Genomic DNA, 26,032 nt, shown 5'->3' on the forward strand with positions numbered 1-26,032 from the left:
AGTAAAAAGAAGTTTTATCACTACCTGAAAGGTATGCGTGCGCCAAATCTTTCCCTATTAAAGTCTGAAAATGCGCAAAGAAAGATAGTATAAAAATTAAAAAATAATTTATCGGAACATGGATCTAAAATAATCAGTTCGTATGGCCCTTCCAAGTTGCTGAGGGCTCAGCTAAGCAGTCGACTGTAGTAAAGAGGTCAACAGCGGAGTCTATAGACGTGACGATGCTTGCTCATTCGAATATTCGTCTGCTGCGTCGCTGTAGTGAATGTGCGCTGGATGGTATGACACGGAGCGATATCTTGCTGCACTCGGGACATATGGAATAGATGCGGCTCCGACCTAGAATATTCCAGAACTGATTGTTATAACAGCATGAGAAACAGAAAAAACTTCTAGCAACTTTAGAAACCTTTTCAATTCTAGATTTGAGTACTGCAGAAAGCAACAACTTGCTGAAATGCTAGGTGGTGGCCGCAACAAACAGTCTTCAAGCATTCCGGAACCAGTGTAGACAACAGGGCCAAAACTGGCTGAAAGGTATTTTAGCGATACGCAATACTCCAGAAACCTATGGGTTATTGTCCCCTGCACAACTACTTCAGGGTAGAGTGTTGCGTGATGGTATGCTTGTGTGTGAGACTGCTTATGCTGGTAAGTCAAATGATTTAAATGAGTACCGTGAGCAGTTGAGTAGGATTAAATCAAGAGATAGATTTTACCATGATAATCATGCTGGTAGAGAGGAAAGCAAATTGGATAAAGGCCAGCAGTGTTATTTCAAAACTGCTACAAAAAGGCTGGGTTTCAGGTAAGGTAGGAAAGGTTGTTGGTGACAGGTCTTTTAATGTACAGAAGCCTAATGGTCAGACATGTAGACGCAATCGCATTCATATACGACCTAGTCATGTACGTAGTGCTGGATAAGCAAAAGGCTGCCTTCAATATCAGCAGGTAAGTGAAATCTAAATGAAAGATAAGACCCCAGCAACTATTGTGCCTACCAGTGAACATAGAAGTATACGAACCTGCACAGGTGGATGCCATCGAGGTTGTGTAACTCCCTGAGTCAATACAGGAACTGCATCTGAAGGTATCACTGGAGCAGGAGCTACCAAGTGTGGCGGAACTATGCGATGAGGAGCTGCGACTCGTTCTCGAGCTGGTCTTGGTACGAATTCGCTAGCTTGAGGATTAAACTTGTAAGATTTCTCTATATCTGTAAATATAAGGCAAAATCTGAAAGACTGAGTAATTGTAAAAGACAGGGCAACAGGGTTACTGTTATATTTTATTGTATAAAGTATATGACTATATGACCGACCCATCATTCAGTCATACGAAAATGAGTAAACAGGGAACAAAACCAAACTGAGACTGGCACCTTTCAACAGACAGATATTATTCCTAACCAAAATTTCAACTTGTTGAAACAAAAGTTTTTGAGCTGAGCAATAACCTTGTAGGGGGATATGAGTAATTATACATTTTCTTCTTGGTTATAATTGGAAGAATGGAAAATGAGTCCAAACGATGTACGAAATCATTGTAGATTTTTCCAGAAAGTATTGGTATTTGTATCGATATGGGGTCATTGTCTGTGAGATTTGTTTTATAAAATTTTGATGTCAGTTGTTGCTAGGGTTGTGATTCAGTTCAACAACTTTACTATAAGTTTTATGTAAACAAAAACATTGGGTTTGGGATCAGGTGTGCGGTATTTAGCAATACAAAATGAAACTGTCACAAAGTCAAGTTCAGTGCAGTTCAGCAGACACTGGTTCTCAAAATTAGACTGTCTATACTCACCCATATAGTTGAGGTAGTCCTGCAGCTGGGCAAACGTCACTCCGCGTAGACTCCCATTGCACTGGCATTGCTCCAGATAGTGGATCCAGAGGCTCCTAACAATCAAACAGAGTATATGGAAAAAACGTAGCTTGCAAGATAACGTTACATTTGCGTAAATAAGAATATAACGCTGTATTCATTTGCTGCGGAGCTCACCTGCACTTGCCGACAGTGACGAGTGAAAAAGGATCTCCTATGATGGTTACTAGGGACTGGGCACGGGTAATAGCAGTGTTGAGCAGCTTGGGGTTGGAAAGAAAGCCAAAATCTGCCTCATTTTCATCAACATCGAGACAGGAATGATATGTTCGCACTGCATTGATGACAACGACACGAAACTGTTTACCTAGAAAACAAACCTGAATTGTGAAATACCGTTATATTTAAGCATCAGTTATGAATTTACATAAAGCAAAGCGATAACTGCATAACACACCTTGCACATTCGATATTTTTTCCACTTGAATCTCACGAAGAGGACTAGGCTTTTCTTTGAGCAACTTCCTCACAATAGCCACTTGATCTGTGTAGGGGAGGATGATTCCGACTGACTCTGGATTAAACTCACCCCATTGGTCCTCAGGCCAGTTGGCCAGCAGGTCAGTGACAAAGTCAACTGTTTCATGAACCTGGTGACAGAAGAGAAAGACTACAACAATGCGCTATAATTTTGTTAAAGATCAAACACTACGCCAAGCTCTTTACATATAATGGCTTTGTAAATATTTTAATTAAGTGTTCCATCGACGAAGGAATAGCAAAGGAGATTCAAAATGCTAACCTCTGCCAGATTATAATACCCTGTGCCTTTATCATGTTGTAAACTTTCACCACGCGCAGCGATGAATGAGAGCGGATAGAGACACGGGTGGCTTGGCTCATCTCCCATAGATTCCAGCAAACCATTATAGAAATAACGAGAAGAGAACCTGACGAGTGACTCGTGGGATCTGTAGTTCTCATTTAGAGTAACTAAAACATGACCATAGAATAATTAGCAAAAGGCCATCATTATTGGTATAGGAAATATAATCAAACATGGGTGAAAGTGTCCAAGTATGATAGGCTAGGTGTGATGCTGCTAACTGCAAACATCAAGTATCTATAGCTAGAAGCAGCAACGGTATGTTGATTAAATGTGTCATAGTTTACCTTTACATTCAAAGGTGTCCGGGTAAAGCTTGGTTAATCGCTCAAACATACTGCTAGCCAACCCATATTTCTTCGCACGCTTTGAGAAAACATCCGGGTTCATCTGCAATGTAACGATGGAAAGGAAAAAGCAATAGACATGGCATATACACAATTCTATTGCATATACCGTAAGACCTCATGCTCCTGCCGCGCGGCTTGTGCTAAAAAACAAATGACTCACGAAAGAAAAAATAATCCTCCAACAAGCCGCGTATGCCCGCAGACGGTGGCTTATGACAGAGGTTTTGTCGTCCTTGACCCCTTCAGGAGTGAGAGTGTTGAGACGGGTTTCGTTATACTCTCGTCCTCTTGAATAAGAAAACAGGCTACATCAGTACATATGAAAAGAATTTTCTTTTACTTCCGAGTTCGAATTAAAATTCCTAAACCCTTGCATCAAGAACTTGCTTGCCATGTCTCAGCTAGATTTTTATTTCGCTGTTAAAGGGCTTCACGTTTACGGAAAGATGCCAGTCAAGAAGGAAAAGGTGTTAATAACCTATGACTGTGGTGAGTTAAACATGACCGATAAATTCTTCTTTAGTCTAAAGTATTCCATAAACATGAAAATAAACCTTGAAAATAAACGAGTAGGTCACTAAAACCCCGTACATAAAAGTGTATCTGACTGCAATTTTATGGTTATAGCGCGGAACTGAGCAGAAACCGTGTTTATCGAGAAGCCGCCCTGAGCCCCACATAAGTTTTAAAAACTTGTCTTTAGCTGCCGCCTCTGACCTTGAACCAGGAACCGCGCCCAACGACAAGCCGCACGGCTTGAGCACAAGGACTTACGGTATTCAATTCTATTGTTGAGAAGGTTACTATATTCAGCCACATGGCCGTAATTGAAAAGGTATGCAGTTTACTATTTTATAAAACAGTCCATGTCAATAAAATCAGCTGAACCAATGCTAAAGATGACATTTACTGCTACATATTGAAATGTTAATTTATACTAAGCATTCTAAACTCACCTGCATGTGATCACCCGCCATTATAATCTTAGTGTTGGGTCCAGCTAGCGTGAATGGTATGATTGTATCAACTTCCTTTGCCTGTGCCGCTTCATCCACCATGATATGAGTGAAGAAACCTGTGAACAAAGTACAGAAAAAATACACATTAGCACAAAAGCTACACTCTTTACCTTGCATAAGCGAGTTGAGTAAAGTGGAAAACTTTTTTTGACCGAATTCCTTACTGAGCATGATGAAACTAGTCTGGTAAATACAGAGTGCAGCACTGAGCATGAAAAGAAAAATGCTCGGAATACCACTTATAGCAAAATATACCTTTGGGTAGCTGAAGACGAAGCAGGCTGTAACAAGATGAAAGGGTAACGATGACAACCCTTACACCTTGTAAGTCGCTCATAACCGGGTCACGAAAGGACTGCGAGACATGGTCGAATAGGGTGTAGTTCTTGACAGTGGGATGAACAGCTGCACTCCATCGATGTTTGTAGTAAAGCCTCAGTACCTTACAGGATGGTTTAATGGCTAGATATGAGTGAATATGCTCTTTGATATACAGGTCAGCAGCGCTGTAAATGAGGAAACATAATCAGCTGCAACACCTTCTAATGGCTTTTTGCTGACACAGACAAAGCATCAATTTAATGGCATGGTATGATCAACACTGAAGGAATTCTGCAACTGAATGGATACTCTTTAAGAACGGCCTGATGGCTCTATACGATATAATATACCAGCACGTATTCACCACTTTTTATGAAGTATGATATGTAACATGTTAGCAGGTAATATCCACATGAGCCATTTGACGATGCGACTGATTAACCTGAAACGGCCAACGAACAAAGCAGTAACTAGATGGGCAGTTGATAAAAACCTGTTGGAGTGAGTGCAGAGAAGGATGCGGTTCTCAGTGTTCTCTATAAGATGCAGCAGTGTAGTAGCCAATGTCAATGTCTTTCCTGTTCCGAAAGGCCCGATGAGAAGAACAGGGTGAGGCTGGATAGGCTTAGTCATCGCGTTGAAGCCGTCTTTCTGTTTCCGATTTAGCACAAAGGGTCTTGATCTGATCCCATTCATGCTACAAGGGGAGCAACTGATGAACTGTAGCAACATTTCTGGTTGAAGAAGTCGCTCAAAGAAAGAACAGTCTAAATATAGATATTCACCATGTCTGGACTTGAGAAGGCCTCATATATTGAGTTGCAGGAAATAATCGAATAATATTATCCAGTTGATCCAAGGCTGAGTGCATCTCACAAAACGGTAGCCTGTTCACGACAAACTGTACCTATGAAGGAAGTAGTGGAAGAATGAAATAGGAATGAAATAGTGGAAGATGCAAAGAACTTCACAAAATGCATAACAATCCAGAGCACCATAAATATTACCTGACATCTTCTAGAAGTTTGGGCCTTGATTTTAAAGAACTTTACCAATTTAGCCGTCACCCTGAAGATCATGCCAGCTTTACAATGGTCTAATATAGGACACTCAAACACCTGTGAGAAATAAACGAGCTGTGAGAATGGAAGCGAATGCAATCATATGAGGGCCAAAATTACTATAGATATAGAAAGCTAAAAGCTATAGATCAATACGGGTGTTAGTTTGCAGTTCAATACAATGAGTCACACGTTGGCAGAGCATGTCAAGGTGCACACAAGTTATGTAAAGAGATTCATACCACTGAAGGACAAGGATCCATGTCACATGTTATTAGTAGGCTGTTAACATTCTGCAAAAGAATCCTTCCAGGCACTGTATCCTCTGATAAAGCATTGTCGAGTGGCAGTTCTCCGAATAGTTCGGCAGGCCGAGCATAGTTAGTAGTGTTGTTGACAAGAGATTCTCTCGTGTAGGTCTGAGTAAAATGTACCACCCTACTCAGCTGGAGCCTACAAAGCAGCGGAACAACTTAAAAGATTTTTAAAGTTCCTGGCATGCAAGTTGGCATCAATCAAAATCAATAGCCAAAAAGCCTAGTGTCAGAACAAGACTACATTTCAAATGCAGTTGCATGAAGCGGTAGAACTACTAGAACAAAATCAGGAAAGTTTAGAGTTGTAGAAGTGTAAACACGCTACTAACTTGGAAAGTTCATGGAATTGCTCTATCTCCTCGAGATATAATAGTGAGTGATTGTAGAGTTTGTAGTTGGAAGCGGAAAGACTGCCTTGAGACTCAACAATCTCTACACAGTCTTCAACATTAGAAGGTCTCCTGTATTGTTCACTCAACTGTTCATCTTGTTCTGAATCCATTCTAAACACAAGAGCCACATGACGTCACTATCAACATCTTTAAACATTAATTACAACAGAAGATGTTAGCTTTTCTTATTGATCTTTGTGGCAATTTTAATGAATAAGAAAAGAAAGTGAACAGCATTAACAAGATACTTCAAATAAGAATTTATGGTAAAAGTAAACAGACACTTACGACTCCTGCCATTTAACGATGCGCAACTCAGGCAGACTGTCCCATCGCCGGCTTTCCGTGACAGCTAGGTCTGTTACAGGATTGGTCATTGTCATCGGCCGAACTGTCACTTTTAACTTCCTGTACAAGTACCTTTCTCGATCCATTGCAAAGACCACTCTTTGTTGATAGACGCCATATGCGTTGCATTTGAACTCAACCTGCAAGGCAAAAATTCTTAGGTGAACTATGCAAAACTCACCAAGTATGTTCATGAGGGGTAGCTGGACACGGAGTTGACAAGATGAAGTTGTATTTATTTTAATACAATTCTGTGCAAACGAAAACATTGCGAGACACCGCTAATAAAAAGGTCTTTACTCACCTTTACTCTAAAGGTTTGTGGAGCATGCCTTCTTGTATCATAATAAGGAAACCTCCATTCTCGCTGACCATCTCGTCGCATTGGCAGTCTTTCCACATCACCCGATCCCAAAACATTCCTTGTGACATATTGAAGAGAAAAGTTGGCTGCCGTTTCATTGTCGATGAGAACGATTCCCTTTAGACACTCCTACAACAAAGAAAGTCACATGAAAAGATGCTCCGCTCACGTTTCATATGCAGACTATTTTATTATAGTCATCACTCAAAAGTCTTATTTTCGCACATTATGCTCAGTAAAGGTGATGTAATACAGAAAAGCATATTTAGCAATAAACGTTTCAAATAACTAGTAAATATAACATTATTTTAAAAAGTTATTACGGATAATTATTGATTATGATTCTCTCAAAAAATGCTTACCGATGATGAAACATTAAATATCCAGCTAACCACCTCAGACTTGCTCTCTACCACAATGGTATCTTGTTTATCAAGGTACATCTCAACACCATCCAGATATTTTTTCAACTACAACAGGCCGGAATGAGTGCATCACATAACTACAGTTTCTGTCAGCAAGAGAATATATATATTGCATGAAGGCCAGATGAAAACCATTTAAGTCGGATATGTCCAAAGTCAGGCCCGCGGGCCAAATGCGGCCCAGGGTCAATTTTCATTTGGCCCGCAGCCTCTGTCATAAAATCGATACGTCTGGCTCGCCTGTAGAATTAATCCTTCGAACCTAACGGCGATTTTCCAGCATCGCATAGGGTGTGTCAAAATCCCTAACGGCCGGAATTCTGGCATTCACATGGCTCTGTTTACAAAAGTAGTTTGTAACTAACGGCGTAAACCAATCACATTAATTCTTGCACAGGATGTTTGACCAGAAATGTCTCATCAATTTGTAACAGTTTTCAAATATCTTCATTTCCTTAGATTTAATAGCAAATTTTATTAGAATGGCATTGCGGAAAAATTGATACGACTCGTTTGTTGGTAGGTCCTAAATACTTTTGATGCAAATAAAGAATTTCATGATATACTAACTATAAATTTCCATTACATTTTGAGTCATGAAATGATGATGAACATGTGCTCAATGGATATGATGCTACTGTAATTGTTTTCACGAGTTTTTTAGAATCGTACAAATTTACATAGTTTTGGCGCGAATAATGGTGACGCACGGTTTTGTTTGTTTGATGACATTTGCTGTAGGCTGCTCAACCTTCTTACTAATGTTTTACCAAATATCATTGTATTATGGGCATGTTTAGTTATATTTAATAAAAGTTTAAAAACTTAGAATGGCTGGACAGATTGCTTAGGGTTACTGACACCACTGACAAAACTACCAGTGTTCAAAAGGTTAATAAATTGAGCAGAAGCGCTGTTACCTGCGTGTTAAACATTTAAAAATCCAATCAACATTTATAGCTACTGTCATACTTTAAATGAGCCCTGCACTTGTTGATGTGCTTATTACTTGTTCATTTTTCTGTAATTGTGTTTAAAAGTTCTATAAATATTAAACTGCCATGGCAAGATATTGTTTCACGTTTCAAATGTAATTTGTACTCAAGAGTACAAATTACGTCTGTTCAACTGTTACAAAAAGTTGGTGTTAAAAAAGTGAAGTTAAATGATTATTAAATTTCAATTATAATGTCAATGCAAATTTGATACGCATGTTTTAAATGAACCAAAACACATGCTTAAGATAGCTGAACTTAAAACAAAAAAGCAAATATGAAACACGGATTGGCTCGGTAAAGTTTATTTACATTAATTGCTGTTATCTGTAAAAATGTCTGCCAAGGATGGCCTCCTAAACTTTTAACACGCCAAATCTGCCCCCTTTGCAAAAGGTTTGGACGGTCCTGATTTACGTGAAGAATATTAAACACAAGGAGAGAAGAAGATGTCTAGGAATTAGTTAGAATTCAGCACTCATGTTCCCTAAAGCAGCTGACGCATGTAGTTACCACCAGGTAGTTGTTCCTTCTAGTTATGACCACATTTACTCTGGGTATACCAACAGATGCTAGAGACCTTTGACTAACACCAGTAGAGCTGTAGACAAAATACTCATGAAGAGCTTGAAATAAGGAAAACTCGCTGAAGTAACATGACCTGTAGATATATTAAAACTTGACTCACTAGATGAGAAGCGTCTTGTATGAGTCTAAGGTGACGACGCAACCTTTCAGTCAGAGAAGTTGGCTCATGTCCTAAAGTTATTCGGTTGGTTAGACGGTTATCTACAGCCAATCTCATCATCCGTAGCTCCAGTTCATCCTCACTGTGTGCTCTGTTGCAAGTAGGCCGGCGTGAACAAGCTCCCTGACTGAAATAAGCAACATCATTTAATATGTTAATATAGTGATATGAGCTCGGCCTAGCTTCTACTCAAATGTTCAGCATGTTTCACAAGTGTAGTCAAGACATTTGTAGTTGTTTATATCCTGCAAAAAGCTTAGAAAATTGTTCACTCACCGATTACAAATTGACATTTCCTCTCGAGCCTGCTGGCCCCCATAGACTAGCTCGCCTTCATAAAATCTAACATCTACGCCATCCCAGGCACTACCAACTTGCCATGTATTCTACAGATAGAGGAGATCAACTATGTTTCTCTGAAGAGTGAGACGTTACTTCAAGGATTATCAAACAGCTTCAAACAATGAAATCTATAAGCCTACTGCATAAACTTACCCAAGTATAACCCGCCATGTTCTTCTGTAGATTTTGAGATATATTTAACCAGATGAGCCTAAAATGATAATACGACTTGTGAAATCTGTACTAGCATATAGCTGCCACATCCATCGTAGAGATATGATACTTATTGACGAATGACAAACATTTTTAATATAAAACTCACCGAATGTGTACGATCTGACAAAAGAGAGGAGTAACTAAGAATCCAAGTATCCGAGGTTCTTGAAAAAGAATGAGAACAGAGAGTCAGCAATCTCGTCTTTATATCTTCATCTCAGACCGGAAATAAATAACCTCATAAAAGTGCATTGCTCATTGGACGGTTTCTTCAAGGGTCCGCCTTCTGGACTGCTTTCCAATCGAGAGTTTATATGACATTCACTTTAAATTGTGTAGTAAAAGGGAGAGTGCAAAGTTATTGGAGTTCCTTACAATGGAGACAAACCAACAATTATCTTTCCAGACGCTATTGTCAGTGTCAACCAGAGTCTTTAATTGCAGTTTCTATAGTCTAAATACTGTGAAACAGTTAATATCTTAATAGCTGTGAATATAATTGAGGAAAATAATCTTTTACAGAATTAGTGACTAGCTAATGACTAGAGTAAGAAATGAGGGTGACGCTTGAATGTGCCACAGGAGATACAGCTCAAGCAGGAGGTCATAATGTATATCAGTATAACTAACTAGATAGATATATGTTTAGATCAAACCTAGACATTGTCATGGTTTTGGTGAGCTCACAATAAAACTTGACTTTGGTTTAAAAAGCTTCAGAAAGTATTGCTTTTACTCATGCTCATGATATGAACTATTATAATACTGTTATGTGTGTAACAGAAATAAATATAATATGGCACATTTGTATCAAACAATAAAGTCTATATCATATCTGATAAAACTATTTCACAATAACTTACATAGAGTATTACGGTGTGTCATTATCTTACGATGTCATATATTATTATTAACACAGGGATAAAGGATAGTGTAAATGGTGAGCACTCTATTTTCATAGGGTTTACATAAAAAAGAAGGCATCGAAGCTTTAGAAGTTCTTGTAATAAGTTGTAAGGTAGGAGGTTACAGTAAGATGTACATGTAGGAATTTCTAGGTTAGAGAAGGTAAAGCTGTTAGGAGTATACAAGTAAACAATGGAAGGATTAAAATGGTATTAAGACAGGGTTTAAAGTGTACAATAGGTAATTATGAGATGTGTTTGGGGTCTCTGCAATTATAGGATAAGTCATGTCCTCTTCAAAATCTTGTGAACTTTAAGAGACCATGGATGGTTGATGCCTAGGAAGATTCTACTACGACATCTCGTCTTGCAAGTTTAGCTCCTGCGAAATATTGTAAAGTTGTCCATAATAATTCACAGAGAAAGACCTCAGTTTCAAAGGCAATTTTCAACAATCAGAAGAGGAAGGCACTCATTGATGGTTATTCATATTTATAATAATAATAATGGTAGAAAAAAGATACAAATATACAAACAAGTATCATCCTTCATAGGAATAATTGGTACAACTTTTACAAATATATTTAAAATGCTTTACAAGAAATGGGAAGATGACACCATAACAAGAATATCGATAAATTCACTGTGGAGAAGTGGCTTCTCCTCCGACACGTATATTCAAACTTTGTTATTGAGAAATAAAACTTAGACATAAAAAACATGATTTGAGACTAATTATGTCTATGAGTAGACTGCCATACCCTAACAATAGGTTTTTGAAGGTGATTTGACCGCCAGGGTGTTTCAAGATTAAAATTGACAAAACTTGATCACGGTTGAAAGGCTCAGATGAAAAATATGTGAAAAATGAATTAATTTGTTATTATCATAGCAATAGTTGATAGATGCAATACCGCTTAAGCTGTAGCGTTGCAGATCTTTATTCTGGCGGTATTTTTACAACTGCAGACGTCGTAAGCGCATCTTTGCTTCATCTAAGCGTTTTAACTGCGATCAAGTTTTATTAAATTTAATCTTGAAACACCAAGGCAGTCAGACTAATATGAACATCGAAACAATTAGAAATAGTAGAAAAATATAGATACTTTCTAATAAAATTAACCAAAATCTTTTGTAAGTTCATTTTTGAGTATGATTGACAACAAAAGATGCTGACAACAAGATTAAGGTAGTGACTCTTATAACAACTGCCAAGATATCACTGTGCTATCTGTTTAGCATGAGCGCCAAGTACCCTGGTGTCATATCAGTTATACAAAACATCTTGTCCTGACTATCAACTCATTTCAAACTTAGCTCTCTTCACCCAAGATTATTTTCACACAAAATAATCAGCCTCGTGTAAAAAAGAGGTAAGCACAATAAACACATCGATCTAGTCGAGCTGAGTTGTCAATAGCTATTCACTAACTTTCCATGTTTCTCTTGGTGATGAACTTTTTTACAATAGTTTGCCAAACTTTTAAGGAACTTTTAACATGATGGGATCCCGCAATAACATAACATAGCATTTCAGATACATATTAATGGAGCTGGAATCGGGAATACTATTACCTCTTACATAAGCAATACAGTTAATGAAATCTACAGAAGTTTAGTAATCATGCATCAACTTATCAAAGTAGAAAAACTTAAGCCATGGAGGCTTTTATAAACCGTTAGTTTTCTTGTTTCGAAAAGAGTTGATTTGGTACAGCTGAATAGTCTAGTCAGATTGGCATTTTGGTTTATGCTTATGTCAAAGTTTAGCCAGAAGTACAGAGATTAACATCAAAACTATTTAAAACAATCTTGTCATATTAAAGTATTTACAGCAATTTGCTTCCAGAAAAAAGCGAGTCTTATGAGACACTTTTTTCCTTGGAAGTGTAAAAGTGACAATTTAATCGCTGGAACCTGATGCTCGGGAGAAGCCTGCAACACAACCTACCTGACATACACTGTTAATTAGTAGAACACAAGTAGTAGGAACAAGAGCTAGTAATTACCCTAATTAGTCTGCTAACCTATTCTGAAATAATTTAAAATCCTTTATTTTCAGGACCTATGTTCAACATTCTTCAGATTTATCAAGGGTAAATGAAAGAATATTACAAGTTCTTTAATAAGATTAAAGTGAGAGGAACAGTGAGCATGTATTGCAGTATCAAGGATGTAGCTGGTTAAGTGAGAGAAATAGTGAGCATGTATTGCGGTATCAAGGATGTAGCTGGTTAAGTTGGTATTAATAATTGTGCAGTGTGAATACAGGCCTAGTTAGAATAAACAACAAACATAAATAAACTCACAAAACAACCACAAACTTGTAATTATGTATCAGATATGGTGCAGTCTGTGAATCTCTCATAAAATTACTGCTAATATTGAGTCTGCTTATTATCATCACTCAACATTACTCTCTTGATATTTGAGTAACATAATAAATTAATTCTTAAACACGAATGCAACACTAAATTACCATTGCTACAAAGATTTTAACGCAACATAAATTTCTCTACAACAGCCCTAGTTATGCGGGCACACAAAGTACAAAGCACTCCAGCACACAAAGTGATTACTTTGTGTGCTGGAGTATGCTTAGTGTCCATGAGCATCTCTTGTCATCATTTCTTCTAGAGAACCTTTAAAGGAACCTATTCAACAGTCATGAACCTCACATAGTTTAAACAAATTAATAGTAGCCATAACTTTTGTCAAACCAGAATTATAGTGGTAGGTGAATAGTACACTCAACAGATACAGGCCACTATTTACATAGTTGTATATTATTAACAGCTACACTGTCAATAAGTGATGGTATAAGTCTCCTTAAAGGTTGACTTGCAACAAAATTCACATTACAGTTATTTGGTATCAAAAGATTCACCATGTCTTACTCTGTTGTGTTGTAAGTGCCAAATATGTGGAAATGTGAATACAAGCTCTTAAAAGCTTAAAAACGAAAAGCCGCCGTAGATTGGAATCTCTTTATTTCGATGACGTAACCAAGAAATTTGGTTATCGTCTTGTCACGTATGTTTTCACGTGAGTTGAAAGGCCAATACAAAGCTCAATATAAAACTTATCGTAGTACTAGTTTATGACAAACACTTCGGGTTTTACCGAAGACCCCGTATAAAATATAGATGCTCGCTACTTTACAGCTTTGCTTCGGCATTATTCAATCGTCAAGTCGTTCTCTGATCATGTGACCCAATACTTCGCAAATAATTTTTGCAACACTTTTCGATTGTCACAGGTGACCAACAGGCTCATCATGATTATCAAACAATGATATGTACTCTTTCGAGCTAAGGTTAAAAAGTTTAACGGTTTTTTACAGTAAGTTATAAGATATCAGTGCTAAAAGTGACAGCATTACAATGACGATAAAACAGACGCGTAAAAACAATAGACATAGTTTTATTGATTGCGTAAAGTATATTTGTGAAAATATTTCGACGAATAAGGTCGCAAGAAAGTGGGAACAGAAACCATCTCTCACAACTACATCACACTTGAGCCGTTCTGGAAAGGGAATCCAAACTACGACGGTCTCGTGTGGCTGCGATTTTCTGTTCGTTTTTGAGCTTTTAAGAGCTTGTAATCACCTTTCCACATATTTTGCACTTACAACACAACAGAGTAAGACATGGGGAATCTTTTCATATCAAATAACTGTAATGGGAATTTTGTTGCAAGTCAACCTTGAAGTAACTGTATCACACAGTCATAGCAAACTTGAAAGTTAAGGATCTTTACTAGAGTACACTTCAGCATATGATAATTAAACAATCACAGTTCACAAAAAGCTAACTACTCTGCTAATCAAGTTTGCATAGAACTAGTGATTTGATTGGCAATATTCTGCTGTAGAAACAATAAAACTAGTTGTTGCTGGTTTTACTATTGAATTATATTTACATATCTTTTTTATCGGGCTGTGTATGTCACAAGCGTTGTGAAAATTTTAATAAAAATCCTTTAAAAATAGTGAAGACCCAAAACAAGACTACCAATTGTCAAGGCTAATTCAAGCTTTTGCGGTTTAACTAAGTTTTTACATATCTAGGCTTATCATAATCATCTGTATCAACAGCAACAACATTAACATTAAAATTTAACACAGCAGTGAAAATACATGCATGTTTTGGTTATTTCCTACTTGTCCTGTTGCTTGTTCATAGTTGCTTGTTCATTGGCACAGATAAATTCATGAAACTTATTGTAAAGATTGTGCATGATTATGTTCATTTCTCAGACTCAAACATAGAAGGAGTTATCTTTCCCTTGTTGAACAAATGCATTGCATCATCAATTCTAATACGCAGTTATCATGAGTCAGATCGCGTGACGCACGCATCAGTTTATGGTTTGCTAGGCCTTCGATGTTATAATGGCATGATCGGTTGATGGGGGTGGGCTATACTTACTAGCCAGTAATGAGTGATTTCAGGGTGGGTCGTTGACATTTCAATTAAGTTTTTAGCAGACGAACGCGCAGTTAGCTTGCTCAATCAAAATGAACCAGTCTACTTTGTTTAAAACTGATCACGTATTTATAGTCTCCAAGGACTGGGAAGCAAAAGGTACTAATTATGAACTTTTTCATAATATTTTAATCTGTCAGTTCTTGTTCTTTCATTTGCCTATGATTGTACTGTGCGAGCCTCGTGATGTTGCTATTCATTCAACTAGTTTGGAACTCTTATGAATACTTGTATTTGTGTTTTGAGTTTGGTGGTGGTGTTGTGGCTGAAGGTCAAGGTTCAAACTCAAGAAAGTTGCTTGCAATTATTATAACTCACATCGGTAACGTCATAATCTCTATAAAGTTCAGTCCTAGCAGTTGTACAAATAATTGATTAGCTTTGCGAGACCGGCATTTTTATATAATAATACTGTTAATATAATTAAGGACTGAAAAACAACCTCTATGTCAAATAGATTATAGTCCTTGGTCAGCCAGGAACACACTGAAAACTCAAGCCGCCGTAAAGGAAACATCCAGTTCTAATCAGTGTGGGCATTGTTGAAGTATGATTGTGAATATGGTGTGTGAATATTTTCCTATATATAATAATGACCTGTAAACTATTATTATTATACTATAATAATGATTTTAGAGTTGTTTTATTGTCAAGTATTTGACTAGTTGTCAAAAGAGGAAGCTCATGTAATTCTTGTCATATTAGCTGAGTTTTTGTTACCATTGTTTGGGTGGCTCGGCACCCATAACTCAGGCTACAGTGTTTGGGTGGCTCAGCACCATAATTCATGCTACGGACTAGATAGAGATGTATAATATTGTCTTTAAGTCTGCAATTGTATGCTACCTCTACTCCCTTTAAGTAACTGTGGTTTTTTACATCGCCGCTAACTTTTTAAGAGAATCTGCTAAAGTGTTAGTAGCTTGTTGATAATGTATCTGAAAACTGTTAACAACAATACAGTTTTGTGTCTGATGATATTTTATTACACAGAAAAAAGAAATGTTATGTAGCCAAGCGAATGTAAAAGTAAAAAAAAGTTTTATCACTACCTGAAAGGTATGCGTGCGCCAAATCTTTCCCTATTAAAGTCTGAAAATGCGCAAAGAAAGATAATATAAAAATTAAAAAATAATTTATCGGAACATGGATCTAAAATAATCAGTTCGTATGGCCCTTCCAAGTTGCTGAGGGCTCAGCTAAGCAGTCGACTGTAGTAAAGAGGTCAACAGCGGAGTCTATAGACGTGACGATGCTTGCTCATTCGAATATTCGTCTGCTGCGTCGCTGTAGTGAATGTGTGCTGGATGGTATGACACGGAGCGATATCTTGCTGCACTCGGGACATATGGAATAGATGCGGCTCCGACCTAGAATATTCCAGAACTGATTGTTATAACAGCATGAGAAACAGAAAAAACTTCTAGCAACTTTAGAAACCTTTTCAATTCTAGATTTGAGTACTGCAGAAAGCAACAACTTTCTGAAATGCTAGGTGGTGGCCGCAACAAACAGTCTTCAAGCATTCCGGAACCAGTGTAGACAACAGGGCCAAAACTGGCTGAAAGGTATTTTAGCGATACGCAATACTCCAGAAACCTATGGGTTGGTGTCTTCTGCACAACTACTTCAGGGTAGAGTGTTGCGTGATGGTATGCTTGTGTGTGAGACTGCTATGCTGGTAAGTCAAATGATTTAAATGAGTACCATGAGCAGTTGAGTAGGATTAAATCAAGAGATAGATTTTACCATGATAATCATGCTGGTAGAGAGAAAAGCAAATTGGATGAAGGCCAGCAGTGTTATTTCAAAACTGCTACAAAAAGGCTGGGTTTCAGGTAAGGTAGGAAAGGTTGTTGGTGACAGGTCTTTTAATGTACAGAAGCCTAATGGTCAGACATGTAGACGCAATCGCATTCATATACGACCTAGTCATGTACGTAGCGCTGGATAAGCAAAAGGCTGCCTTCAATATCAGCAGGTAAGTGAAATCTAAATGAAAGATAAGACCCCAGCAACTATTGCGCCTGCCAGTGAACATAGAAGTATGCGAACCTGCACAGGTGGATGCCATCGAGGTTGTGTAACTCCCTGAGTCAATACAGGAACTGCATCTGAAGGTATTACTGGAACAGGAATAACCAAGTGTGGCGGAACTATGCGATAAGGAGCTGCGACTCGTTCTCGAGCTGGTCTTGGTACGAATTCGCTAGCTTGAGGATTAAACTTGTAAGATTTCTCTATATCTGTAAATATAAGGCAAAATCTGAAAGACTGAGTAATTGTAAAGGACAGGGCAACAGGGTTACGGTTATATTTTATTGTATAAAGTATATGACTATATGACCGACCCATCATTCAGTCATATGATAATGATCAAACAGGGAACAAAACCAAACTGAGACTGGCACCTTTCAACAGACAGATATTATTCCTAACTAAAATTTCAACTTGTTGAAACAAAAGTTTTCTTTGAGCTGAGCAATAACCTTGTAGGGGGATATGAGTAATAATACATTTTCTTCTTGGTTATATTTGGAAGAATGGAAAATGAGTCCAAACGATGTACGAAATCATTGTAGATTTTTCCAGAAAGTATCAGTATTTGTATCGATATGGGGTCATTGTCTGTGGGATTTGTTTTACAAAATTTTGATGTCAGTTGTTGCTAGGGTTGTGATTCAGTTCAACAACTTTACTATAAGTTTTATGTAAACAAAAACATTGGGTTTGGGATCAGGTGTGCGGTATTTAGCAATACAAAATGAAACTGGTACAAAGTCAAGTTCAGTGCAGTTCAGCAGACACTGGTTCTCAAAATTAGACTGTTTATACTCACCCATATAGTTGAGGTAGTCCTGCAGCTGGGCAAACGTCACTCCGCGTAGACTCCCATTGCACTGGCATTGCTCCAGATAGTGGATCCAGAGGCTCCTAACAATCAAACAGAGTATATGGAAAAAACGTAGCTTGCAAGATAACGTTACATTTGTGTAAATAAGAATATAACGCTGTATTCATTTGCTGCGGAGCTCACCTGCACTTGCCGACAGTGACGAGCGAAAAAGGATCTCCTATGATGGTTACTAGGGACTGGGCACGGGTAATAGCAGTGTTGAGCAGCTTGGGGTTGGAAAGAAAGCCAAAATCTGTCTCATTTTCATCAACATCCAGACATGAATTATATGTGCGCACTGCATTGATGACAACGACACGAAACTGTTTACCTAGAAAACAAACCTGAATTGTGAAATACGGTTATATTTAAGCATCAGTTATAAATTTAAATAAAGCAAAGCGATAACTGCATAACACACCTTGCACATTCGATATTTTTTCCACTTGAATCTCACGAAGAGGACTAGGCTTTTCTTTGAGCAACTTCCTCACAATAGCCACTTGATCTGTGTAGGGGAGGATGATTCCGACTGACTCTGGATTAAACTCACCCCATTGGTCCTCAGGCCAGTTGGCCAGCAGGTCAGTGACAAAGTCAACTGTTTCATGAACCTGGTGACAGAAGAGAAAGACTACAACAATGCGCTATAATTTTGTTAAAGATCAAACACTACGCCAAGCTCTTTACATATAATGGCTTTGTAAATATTTTAATTAAGTGTTCCATCGACGAAGGAATAGCAAAGGAGATTCAAAATGCTAACCTCTGCCAGATTATAATACCCTGTGCCTTTATCATGTTGTAAACTTTCACCACGGGCAGCGATGAATGAGAGCGGATAGAGACACGGGTGGCTTGGCTCATCTCCCATAGATTCCAGCAAACCATTATAGAAATAACGAGAAGAGAACCTGACGAGTGACTCGTGGGATCTGTAGTTCTCATTTAGAGTAACTAAAACATGACCATAGAATAATTAGCAAAAGGCCATCATTATTGGTATAGGAAATATAATCAAACATGGGTGAAAGTGTCCAAGTATGATAGGCTAGGTGTGATGCTGCTAACTGCAAACATCAAGTATCTATAGCTAGAAGCAGCAACGGTATGTTGATTAAATGTGTCATAGTTTACCTTTACATTCAAAGGTGTCCGGGTAAAGCTTGGTTAATCGCTCAAACATACTGCTAGCCAACCCATATTTCTTCGCACGCTTTGAGAAAACATCCGGGTTCATCTGCAATGTAACGATGGAAAGGAAAAAGCAATAGACATGACAGATACACAATTCTATTGCATATACCGTAAGACCTCATGCTCCCGCCGCGCGGCTTGTGCTAAAAAACAAATGACTCACGAAAGAAAAAATAATCCTCCAACAAGCCGCGTATGCCCGCAGACGGTGGCTTATGACAGAGGTTTTGTCGTCCTTGACCCCTTCAGGAGTGAGAGTGTTGAGACGGGTTTCATTATACTCTCGTCCTCTTGAATAAGAAAACAGGCTACATCAGTACATATGAAAAGAATTTTCTTTTACTTCCGAGTTCGAATTAAAATTCCTAAACCCTTGCATCAAGAACTTACTTGCCATGTCTCAGCTAGATTTTTATTTCGCTGTTAAAGGGCTTCACGTTTACGGAAAGATGCCAGTCAAGAAGGAAAAGGTGTTAATAACCTATGACTGTGGTGAGTTAAACATGACCGATAAATTCTTCTTTAGTCTAAAGTATTCCATAAACATGAAAATAAACCTTGAAAATAAACGAGTAGGTCACTAAAACCCCGTACATAAAAGTGTATCTGACTGCAATTTTATGGTTATAGCGCGGAACTGAGCAGAAACCGTGTTTATCGAGAAGCCGCCCTGAGCCCCACATAAGTTTTAAAAACTTGTCTTTAGCCGCCGCCTCTGACCTTGAACCAGGAACCGCGCCCAACGACAAGCCGCACGGCTTGAGCACAAGGACTTACGGTATACAATTCTATTGTTGAGAAGGTTACTATATTCAGCCACATGGCCGTAATTAAAAAGGTATGCAGTTTACTATTTTATAAAACAGTCCATGTCAATAAAGTCAGCTGAACCAATGCTAAAGATGACATTTACTGATGCATATTGAAATGTTAATTTATACTAAGCATTCTAAACTCACCTGCATGTGATCACCCGCCATTATAATCTTAGTGTTGGGTCCAGCTAGCGTGAATGGTATGATTGTATCAACTTCCTTTGCCTGTGCCGCTTCATCCACCATGATATGAGTGAAGAAACCTGTGAACAAAGTACAGAAAAAATACACATTAGCACAAAAGCTACACTCTTTACCTTGCATAAGCGAGTTGAGTAAAGTGGAAAACTTTTTTTGACCGATTTCCTTACTGAGCATGATGAAACTAGTCTGGTAAATACAGAGTGCAGCACTGAGCATGAAAAGAAAAATGCTCGGAATACCACTTATAGCAAAATATACCTTTGGGTAGCTGAAGACGAAGCAGGCTGTAACAAGATGAAAGGGTAACGATGACAACCCTTACACCTTGTAAGTCGCTCATAACCGGGTCACGAAAGGACTGCGAGACATGGTCGAATAGGGTGTAGTTCTTGACAGTGGGATGAACAGCTGCACTCCATCGATGTTTGTAGTAAAGCCTCAGTACCTTACAGGATGGTTTAATGGCTAGATATGAGTGAATATGCTCTTTGATATACAGGTCAGCAGCGCTGTAAATGAGGAAACATAATCAGCTGCAACACCTTCTAATGGCTTTTTGCTGACACAGACAAAGCATCAATTTAATGGCATGGTATGATCAACACTGAAGGAATTCTGCAACTGAATGGATACTCTTTAAGAACGTCCTGATGGCTCTATACGATATAATATACCAGCACGTATTCACCACTTTTTATGAAGTATGATATGTAACATGTTAGCAGGTAATATCCACACGAGCCATTTGACGATGCGACTGATTAACCTGAAACGGCCAACGAACAAAGCAGTAACTAGATAGGCAGTTGATAAAAACCTGTTGGAGTGAGTGCAGAGAAGGATGCGGTTCTCAGTGTTCTCTATAAGATGCAGCAGTGTAGTAGCCAATGTCAATGTCTTTCCTGTTCCGAAAGGCCCGATGAGAAGAACAGGGTGAGGCTGGATAGGCTTAGTCATCGCGTTGAAGCCGTCTTTCTGTTTACGATTTAGCACAAAGGGTCTTGATCTGATCCCATTCATGCTACAAGGGGAGCAACTGATGAACTATAGGAACATTTCTGGTTGAAGAAGTCGCTCAAAGAAAGAACAGTCTAAATATAGATATTCACCATGTCTGGACTTGAGAAGGCCTCATATATTGAGGTGCAGGAAATAATCGAATAATATTATCCAGTTGATCCAAGGCTGAGTGCATCTCACAAAACGGTAGCCTGTTCACGACAAACTGTACCTATGAAGGAAGTAGTGGAAGAATGAAATAGGAATGAAATAGTGGAAGATGCAAAGAACTTCACAAAATGCATAACAATCCAGAGCACCATAAATATTACCTGACATCTTCTAGAAGTTTGGGCCTTGATTTTAAAGAACTTTACCAATTTAGCCGTCACCCTGAAGATCATGCCAGCTTTACAATGGTCTAATATAGGACACTCAAACACCTGTGAGAAATAAAGGAGCTGTGAGAATGGAAGCGAATGCAATCATATGAGGGCCAAAATTACTATAGATATAGAAAGCTAAAAGCTATAGATCAATACGGGTGTTAGTTTGCAGTTCAATACAATGAGTCACACGTTGGCAGAGCATGTCAAGGTGCACACAAGTTATGTAAAGAGATTCATACCACTGAAGGACAAGGATCCATGTCACATGTTATTAGTAGGCTGTTAACATTCTGCAAAAGAATCCTTCCAGGCACTGTATCCTCTGATAAAGCATTGTCGAGTGGCAGTTCTCCGAATAGTTCGGCAGGCCGAGCATAGTTAGTAGTGTTGTTGACAAAAGATTCTCTCGTGTAGGTCTGAGTAAAATGTACCACCCTACTCAGCTGGAGCCTACAAAGCAGCGGAACAACTTAAAAGATTTTTAAAGTTCCTGGCATGCAAGTTGGCATCAATCAAAATCAATAGCCAAAAAGCGTAGTGTCAGAACAAGACTACATTTCAAATGCAGTTGCATGAAGCGGTAGAACTACTAGAACAAAATCAGGAAAGTTTAGAGTTGTAGAAGTGTAAACACGCTACTAACTTGGAAAGTTCATGGAATTGCTCTATCTCCTCGAGATATAATAGTGAGTGATTGTAGAGTTTGTAGTTGGAAGCGGAAAGACTGCCTTGAGACTCAACAATCTCTACACAGTCTTCAACATTAGAAGGTCTCCTGTATTGTTCACTCAACTGTTCATCTTGTTCTGAATCCATTCTAAACACAAGAGCCACATGACGTCACTATCAACATCATTAAACATTAATTACAACAGAAGATGTTAGCTTTTCTTATTGATCTTTGTGGCAATTTTAATGAATAAGAAAAGAAAGTGAACAGCATTAACAAGATACTTCAAATAAGAACTTATGGTAAAAGTAAACAGACACTTACGACTCCTGCCATTTAACGATGCGCAACTCAGGCAGACTGTCCCATCGCCGGCTTTCCGTGACAGCTAGGTCTGTTACAGGATTGGTCATTGTCATCGGCCGAACTGTCACTTTTAACTTCCTGTACAAGTACCTTTCTCGATCCATTGCAAAGACAACTCTTTGTCGATAGACGCCATATGCGTTGCATTTGAACTCAACCTGCAAGGCAAAAATTCTTAGGTGAACTATGCAAAACTCACCAAGTATGTTCAGGAGGGGTAGCTAGACCACGGAGTTGACAAGATGAAGTTGTATTTATTTTAATACAATTCTGTGCAAACGAAAACATTGCGAGACACCGCTAATAAAAAGGTCTTTACTCACCTTTACTCTAAAGGTTTGTGGAGCATGCCTTCTTGTATCATAATAAGGAAACCTCCATTCTCGCTGACCATCTCGTCGCATTGGCAGTCTTTCCACATCACCCGATCCCAAAACATTCCTTGTGACATATTGAAGAGAAAAGTTGGCTGCCGTTTCATTGTCGATGAGAACGATTCCCTTTAGACACTCCTACAACAAAGAAAGTCACATGAAAAGATGCTCCGCTCACGTTTCATATGCAGACTATTTTATTATAGTCATCACTCAAAAGTCTTATTTTCGCACATTATGCTCAGTAAAGGTGATGTAATACAGAAAAGCATATTTAGCAATAAACGTTTCAAATAACTAGTAAATATAACATTATTTTAAAAAGTTATTACGGATAATTATTGATTATGATTCTCTCAAAAAATGCTTACCGATGATGAAACATTAAATATCCAGCTAACCACCTCAGACTTGCTCTCTACCACAATGGTATCTTGTTTATCAAGGTACATCTCAACACCATCCAGATATTTTTTCAACTACAACAGGCCGGAATGAGTGCATCACATAACTACAGTTTCTGTCAGCAAGAGAATATATATATTGCATGAAGGCCAGATGAAAACCATTTAAGTCGGATATGTCCAAAGTCAGGCCCGCGGGCCAAATGCGGCCCAGGGTCAATTTTCATTTGGCCCGCAGCCTCTGTCATAAAATCGATACGTCTGGCTCGCCTGTAGAATTAATCCTTCGAACCTAACGGCGATTTTCCAGCATCGCATAGGGTGTGTCAAAATCCCTAACGGCCGGAATTCTGGCATTCACATGGCTCTGTTTACAAAAGTAGTTTGTAACTAACGGCATAAACCAATCACATTAATTCTTGCACAGGATGTTTGACCAGAAATGTCTCATCAATTTGTAACAGTTTTCAAATATCTTCATTTCCTTAGAAAAATTTCCTTAGCAAATTTTATTAGAATGGCATTGCGGAAAAATTGATACGACTCGTTTGTTGGTAGGTCCTAAATACTTTTGATGCAAATAAAGAATTTCATGATATACTAACTATAAATTTCCATTACATTTTGAGTCATGAAATGATGATGAACATGTGCTCAATGGATATGATGCTACTGTAATTGTTTTCACGAGTTTTTTAGAATCGTACAAATTTTCATAGTTTTGGCGCGAATAATGGTGACGCACGGTTTTGTTTGTTTGATGACATTTGCTGTAGGCTGCTCAACCTTCTTACTAATGTTTTACCAAATATCATTGTATTATGGGCATGTTTAGTTATATTTAATAAAAGTTTAAAAACTTAGAATGGCTGGACAGATGCTTAGGGTTACTGACACCACTGACAAAACTACCAGTGTTCAAAAGGTTAATAAATTGAGCAGAAGCGCTGTTACCTGCATGTTAAACATTTAAAAATTCAATCAACATTTATAGCTACTGTCATACTTTAAATGAGCCCTGCACTTGTTGATGTGCTTATTACTTGTTCATTTTTCTGTAATTGTGTTTAAAAGTTTTATAAATATTAAACTGCCATGGCAAGATATTGTTTCACGTTTCAAATGTAATTTGTACTCAAGAGTACAAATAACGTCTGTTCAACTGTTACAAAAAGTTTGTGTTAAAAAAGTGAAGTTAAATGATTATTAAATTTCAATTATAATGTCAATGCAAATTTGATACGCATGTTTTAAATGAACCAAAACTCATGCTTAAGATAGCTGAACTTAAAACAAAAAAGCAAATATGAAACACGGATTGGCTCGGTAAAGTTTATTTACATTAATTGCTGTTATCTGTAAAAATGTCTGCCAAGGATGGCCTCCTAAACTTTTAACACGCCAAATCTGCCCCCTTTGCAAAAGGTTTGGACGGTCCTGATTTACGTGAAGAATATTAAACACAAGGAGAGAAGAAGATGTCTAGGAATTAGTTAGAATTCAGCACTCATGTTCCCTAAAGCAGCTGATGCATGTAGTTACCACCAGGTAGTTGTTCCTTCTAGTTATGACCACATTTACTCTGGGTATACCAACAGATGCTAGAGACCTTTGACTAACACCAGTAGAGCTGTAGACAAAATACTCATGAAGAGCTTGAAATAAGGAAAACTCGCTGAAGTAACATGACCTGTAGATATATTAAAACTTGACTCACTAGATGAGAAGCGTCTTGTATGAGTCTAAGGTGACGACGCAACCTTTCAGTCAGAGAAGTTGGCTCATGTCCTAAAGTTATTCGGTTGGTTAGATGGTTATCTACAGCCAATCTCATCATCCGTAGCTCCAGTTCATCCTCACTGTGTGCTCTGTTGCAAGTAGGCCGGCGTGAACAAGCTCCCTGACTGAAATAAGCAACATCATTTAATATGTTAATATAGTGATATGAGCTCGGCCTAGCTTCTACTCAAATGTTCAGCATGTTTCACAAGTGTAGTCAAGACATTTGTAGTTGTTTATATCCTGCAAAAAGCTTAGAAAATTGTTTACTCACCGATTACAAATTGACATTTCCTCTCGAGCCTGCTGGCCCCCATAGACTGGCTCGCCTTCATAAAATCTAACATCTACGCCATCCCAGGCACTACCAACTTGCCATGTATTCTACAGATAGAGGAGATCAACTATGTTTCTCTGAATGAGTAAGACGTTACTTCAAGGATTATCAAACAGCTTCAAACAATGAAATCTATAAGCCTACTGCATACACTTACCCAAGTATAACCCGCCATGTTCTTCTGTAGATTTTGAGATATATTTAACCAGATGAGCCTAAAATGATAATACGACTTGTGAAATCTGTACTAGCATATAGCTGCCACATCCATCGTAGAGATATGATACTTATTGACGAATGACAAACATTTTTAGTATAAAACTCACCGAATGTGTACGATCTGACAAAAGAGAGGAGTAACTAAGAATCCAAGTATCCGAGGTTCTTGAAAAAGAATGAGAACAGAGAGTCAGCAATCTCGTCTTTATATCTTCATCTCAGACCGGAAATAAATAACCTCATAAAAGTGCATTGCTCATTGGACGGTTTCTTCAAGGGTCCGCCTTCTGGACTGCTTTCCAATCGAGAGTTTATATGACATTCACTTTAAATTGTGTAGTAAAAGGGAGAGTGCAAAGTTATTGGAGTTCCTT

The 26,032-nt window shown here is 38.2% G+C and overlaps 2 protein-coding genes across 2 annotated transcripts; both read right to left on the minus strand.

Moving 5' to 3' along the window:
• Positions 1-210: 210 nt before the first annotated feature.
• On the minus strand, positions 211-9,569 carry LOC137391691 (probable helicase with zinc finger domain). Its single transcript, XM_068078221.1, has 20 exons — positions 9,552-9,569; positions 9,333-9,442; positions 8,997-9,183; positions 7,251-7,358; positions 6,829-7,017; positions 6,465-6,664; positions 6,114-6,287; positions 5,710-5,920; positions 5,414-5,542; positions 5,192-5,313; positions 4,900-5,103; positions 4,341-4,591; positions 4,023-4,141; positions 3,004-3,106; positions 2,633-2,823; positions 2,288-2,480; positions 2,008-2,197; positions 1,810-1,904; positions 1,029-1,219; positions 211-342 (listed from the first exon to the last, which is right to left on the minus strand). The coding sequence occupies exons 1-20, from the start codon at positions 9,567-9,569 to the stop codon at positions 211-213; spliced, it is 3,117 nt and encodes a 1,038-aa protein (XP_067934322.1).
• A 6,678-nt stretch (positions 9,570-16,247) lies between these two features.
• On the minus strand, positions 16,248-25,614 carry LOC137391701 (probable helicase with zinc finger domain). Its single transcript, XM_068078231.1, has 20 exons — positions 25,597-25,614; positions 25,377-25,486; positions 25,041-25,227; positions 23,291-23,398; positions 22,869-23,057; positions 22,504-22,703; positions 22,153-22,326; positions 21,749-21,959; positions 21,453-21,581; positions 21,231-21,352; positions 20,939-21,142; positions 20,380-20,630; positions 20,062-20,180; positions 19,043-19,145; positions 18,672-18,862; positions 18,327-18,519; positions 18,047-18,236; positions 17,849-17,943; positions 17,065-17,255; positions 16,248-16,379 (listed from the first exon to the last, which is right to left on the minus strand). Exons 1-20 carry the CDS (start codon positions 25,612-25,614, stop codon positions 16,248-16,250), a joined length of 3,117 nt encoding a protein of 1,038 aa, XP_067934332.1.
• Positions 25,615-26,032: the final 418 nt, after the last annotated feature.

The sequence above is a fragment of the Watersipora subatra genome, chromosome 1, assembly GCF_963576615.1.
Source record: "Watersipora subatra chromosome 1, tzWatSuba1.1, whole genome shotgun sequence".
Classification (NCBI taxonomy): Eukaryota; Metazoa; Bryozoa; class Gymnolaemata; order Cheilostomatida; family Watersiporidae; genus Watersipora; species Watersipora subatra.